General features: G+C 31.5%; 1 protein-coding gene across 1 annotated transcript; it reads left to right on the plus strand.

The window, feature by feature from the left end:
* Window positions 1–452: 452 nt before the first annotated feature.
* On the plus strand, window positions 453–776 carry BDBG_17130 (uncharacterized protein; the record flags this gene model as incomplete). Its single annotated transcript, XM_031724916.1, has 1 exon — window positions 453–776. The coding sequence occupies one exon, from the start codon at window positions 453–455 to the stop codon at window positions 774–776; it is 324 nt and encodes a 107-aa protein (XP_031578536.1).
* Window positions 777–5185: the final 4409 nt, after the last annotated feature.

The raw sequence follows: 5185 nt of genomic DNA on the forward strand, positions 1-5185 counted from the left end.
TGATGGATATGAGAACCCTGCTTCTATATGAGGTCAGCAGATTACTCTTCCTTAGCAATGAGACGCTGCTGAGGTATTGCTCTGGCTATTCTCACTCATGGAATAAGAGGAGGGTATCCGCCCATTATCTATATAGAATAGCTAGATGCTGGCTCCTCATTAAAGAAGCCAGTGATTCATTTTTCTTCTACTGAAATATATACAAGAGTTACTGCATGTCTCATACAATCTTCTTAGTATACTAAGTATCATATCTGTGATATCCTTGCAATAACCCTGTAGCCTACAAGCTCATTATTCAAGCAAGATAGTTAAGCTCACTTATATGACTTCTTAAACAACTACTTCTATATGATGTCACTGACTAGTCCTCACTTCAGTTCTGTCATGTTACAATTTGAATCACTCAACCTGATTACATGTTTGAATCAGTCAAGCTCTAACAGACTAATATGGCCTCATGCACCCATGCTGGGACTGATCTGATCCCATTCTCTGAGAGAAACACTACACTATTCTCTAGAGTGTGTACACCTCTACCTCAGCAGGAATCTGAGATTCCTGAACCTGTTGCATATTTTGACATGGGCTCTTTAACTGTTCTGCCACCGCCGCAGCCCCTACACACCTACATCTATCATGGAGATAGAGAGATTAAGGTTGAAGATTCTTCAAGATACAAGAAAAACATCTTGTCTGAATTTCACAGCTTTATCTGCATTCTTGAATGGAAATTCCGCCTTAATCTGAGCCAGTATAATACTCATGAGATATAAGTAATATACATCATCAACCTTCTTGAAGGCATCTCTGTGATTACTTGAGTCATTAAGAAGAGAGAGCTTGAGTGTATCAATACTATCATGACTTAGGAAGAATTCAAGAACTTTCTACTGAACCAAATCAAAGATCACTGCAATCACAGCTTCACAGTGACACAGTGATTCAACTCATTATATTAATAAGATGATAAGAATTCTTTCAATTTCAATGCAAGATTTGAAGAATATTAAGAGAAACTGACTGATGATTTAAATCAATTAAAAACACAGCTTTATCTCATGAAGCTGACTTATAAGATATGAATAATAATATCATAATATCAGAGTTTATTAACTAATTGTACTGAGCTTGTTAATCTAGCTTTCTGAATCTATTTGAATAATCAATTCTCTGAGAAAAAGGCTAATAAGATCTCTTCTAAGTAATTAATAATAGAATCTAAACAGTGCTGTGACAGCTTCAGTATAGAGAAAGTAAAGAAGAATTTTAAGTATTCTGATTCTTCACTCACTGTGAAGAAATATTAAAAAAGATTTGACAAAGATCTCTGTTTCAACTGCAGAGCTGATGATCACTATATCAGTGATTACAAGAAGTTAAAGAAGAGAAGAAACTGAGAAGATATCTTCTCAAAGTTGACTTCTCTTCTGACAAATGTATTCATGAAAGATAAAGAAGAGAAAGAAAAGAATTAACAATTCTTATATCTCTGAGTTCATGTTATAATCACAATGTATATCTCAAATAAGAAGATATCAGTGAGATGTCTACTTGACTTCAGAGTGAATATTAACTTTATATTCTATTTCTTTTCTTTGATAAAGAGTTGAAAGAAGATAGATTCATCAGATCATGTGAAATTTACTGATGAAATGAAATGTCACTATTTTAACATAATTTAAGTGAAGTGTGTGATCACAGACTCAGAAGAAACCTTTAAGAAGAGCAGTCTGCTTCTTTATACAGTTAACATCATAGATGAGAACATCATTCTAGATCTCTTATAATTAAGAGAAAACAATTCTCTCATTGACTGAGTCATTCAGATGTGATGATATCACCTCACTAATGAAAAGACAGTGATAGAGAAATCTGAAGAGTTTCTTTAGAAGAATCTTGAGAAAAAGATTGAGTTAATATACTGTGTAGCAGATGATTGAGACTTGAAAATAGATAAAGAAGTTATCACTCTTGCTGCAAGATTAGCAGCAGTATCTGTTATTAAAGATGAATGTATATGATGTCTCTTTACAGATTTTAAGAATGTCTTTTCAGAAAGAGAAGCAGTGAAGTTTCCTAATATCAAGATACAATATAAGATTTATCTTGAAGATAATGTAATAACACTGTACAGATCTCTTTACAACTTGTCTGTAAAGAAATTGAATGTTCTGTACAAATATCTTGAAGAAGTGTAATCAAAGAACTGAATATATTCATTAAAGAGTCTGACAGAGATGTCTATACTCTTTGTACTCAAGAAGAATGATAGACTATGTCTATGCATAGACTACAGAGACCTTAATAAGATGACAGTTAAGAATCACTATTCATTACTATTAATTAATGAGATGATTGATTAATTATCTGAAGTAAAGATGTTCTCAAAGATTAATATACAGAATGTCTATCATAGAATCAGAGTTAATGAAGATAATGTTTGAAAAACAGCTTTTCATATCAAGTACAGTAATTTTGAATATCTTGTTTTATCTTTTGATCTTTGTAATGCTTCAGTCATCTTCCAGATCTATATAAATAAGATGCTGTGAGGCCTTGTTAACATCTCCTGCATAGTATACCTGGATGACATTTTAATCTTCTCAAAATCAGAGAAAGAACATGATATTCATGTTCAAGAAGTGTTGAGTCACTTGAGACAGTATCAACTCTATACAAACACTGAAAAATGCTCGTTCTACATGCAGAAGATTGATTTCTTAGATTATATTGTTAAGATGAATGACATTTCAATGAATAGAAGCTGAGTCTCTGTCATTGAGAACTGGCTGGCACTGTGAACATACTGCAAGGTGCAGGTGTTTCTAGAATTTATGAATTTCTACAGATAATTCATCTATGCATATTCACAGATTACTGCCTCTCTTACAGATCTGTTAAAGAGAAGTGTGAAAGACAGAAAAACAGAATCATTTATTCTCACTCAAGATACTGTGCAGATATTTGTAGAATTGAAACAAGCTTTCACAGATATCACAATACTGAATCATTTTAATTCTGACTTACTCAGTCAGTATGAGACTGATGCATCTGAGAATGAGATCTGTGAAATCTTTTCATAGTTAACATCAGAGGCCTTTCAATGTTGAAAGAATTAGAGAATAATCATTTCTGAGAAAATAGATAATGAATTATCTGTGAAAGAAGACTTTTTCACAGAGTCTATAAGATGCTGTAAATGAAGATTAGTGACCTTCTTCTTCAAGAAGTTATCACTCATGCAGAGAAGATATGATACTTATAATCAGAAGATGTTAGCAATTGTTGAATTCTTTAAGATCTGATAACATTATCTTCAGAATAGTAAGTATTCAATGTAAGTTCTCACTGATCATGCAAATCTACATTACTTCTTGACAATAAAGAGCTTAACAGAACATCAAATCAGATGAGCAGAGCTGCTTTCAGAGTATGATTTCTATATTTAATACTGTTCAGATTAGCTTAACTCTGCTGATGTATTATCTAAACAGCCTGATTATAATATCATTGATACAGAGAAGAATTCTATAAAAGAATCTCTGTTATCACTGCAGAAGAAGCTGGCTGCAGAGAGTTGAGATTCTCTAAAGCTCAGAAACAGCACTGGAGAGACAGCTGCATGACTCAGTATAGAAGATGAAAGAGAATTCAGATCTCTGCAGAAAACTGACACTGAAGATCATGAGCTTCTCATATTATATCTTACAATCATTGAATTGACAAAGAATGAAATAGTCTATAATCTTTCAACTCAACTACTTTTGAAATTTATTGATAAGTTACAGAAGAGAGATATCTCTACTGCAGCTTGAATTCAGAAGTTGAAGAAGAAAGAGTTCAGTTTGAACTTGAAAGAGACAGGCTCTGAGCAGGGCAGTACTGCTAAGAAATCAAGTTACTGATAACTAGAAGAATATGAACTTCTACTGCTGAATGATTCAGTCTTCATTCCTTGTAGCAGAGCAGTGTATCAGAAGTTATTGAGAATTCATTATAATAATTCTTATATAGAGCACTTCAGATTAGAGAAGACTGAGAAGCTTCTAAAATATAAATATATTTGAGACAAGCTCTGAACAGATGTCAAAGAGTATATTGAAACTTATAATATCTGTTAAAGAATAAAGATTCTGTGATATAAGTAATACAGTGAGTTAGTATCACTGTCTGTTTCAAAGAACTCATGACAGAATCTATCAATGAATTTCATAGTTGATCTGCTGAAGTCAACAAGAGTCAAAGAATATGACTTAATTTTAATCATTATTAACTGCTTCATGAAGATAATCAGATATATTTCTACTCATAAAAAGATTAAAGCCTCTGAATTGACTGACCTATTTTTAAATATCATTATTTATGATCACAGTGCTCTGAAATTGTTAATAACAGATCAAGAATCTCTCTTTATTAGTAAATACTGATCAGCTTTTTACTATTATCTTATAATAAAATGTCTTCTCAGTACTGTATTTCATCTGCAGACTGATGACTAGACTGAATATCAGAATCAGACACTAGAACAGCATCTTCAAGTATTCTATTCATATTATCAGAATAATTGACTTAAATATCTTCTAATCACTGAATTCATATATAACAATGTAAAGAATACAATCTTAAAGATATCTTCTTTCTATACTTATTATGAATATAATTCTTCATTACTCAGTGATATTATGAATGATATTTCAAAGAGAGAAATAGACAGTCAGAATGTTAAATAGATACAGAGAATGAAGTATCTCTCAGTGTCAGAAGTAAAAGTAAGATTGAAACTTTTGAATAAAATTCATGAGAAGATGATGAAAAGTATTCATTATACTCAGAAGTAGTAGATAGAATACTATAATTAAAAACATCTTTTAATAAAGTTCTTAATAGAGAATCAAGTGCTACTTTCAACAAAGAATATTAAGATAATAAGACTGTGTAAGAAGCTTAGTAAGTGATGACTAGAATCTTTCTCAGTAATAAGAGTGATGAGTAAGCAGACATATAAGTTAAAATTACTCATAGAATTGAAATCAATTCATTCTGTTTTTCATATTTTCTATTTAAAGCTCTATAAGTAATGCTCTGAGACAGAGCTGTCTCAGCTGAATAATATCAAGATTAAGAGTGATACTGAATATCTTATGAAGAAAATATTGAATAAGTGAATATATTACAGCAAGCT

The sequence above is a fragment of the Blastomyces gilchristii genome (genome assembly GCF_000003855.2).
Source record: "Blastomyces gilchristii SLH14081 genomic scaffold supercont1.9, whole genome shotgun sequence".
Taxonomy (NCBI): Eukaryota; Fungi; Ascomycota; class Eurotiomycetes; order Onygenales; family Ajellomycetaceae; genus Blastomyces; species Blastomyces gilchristii.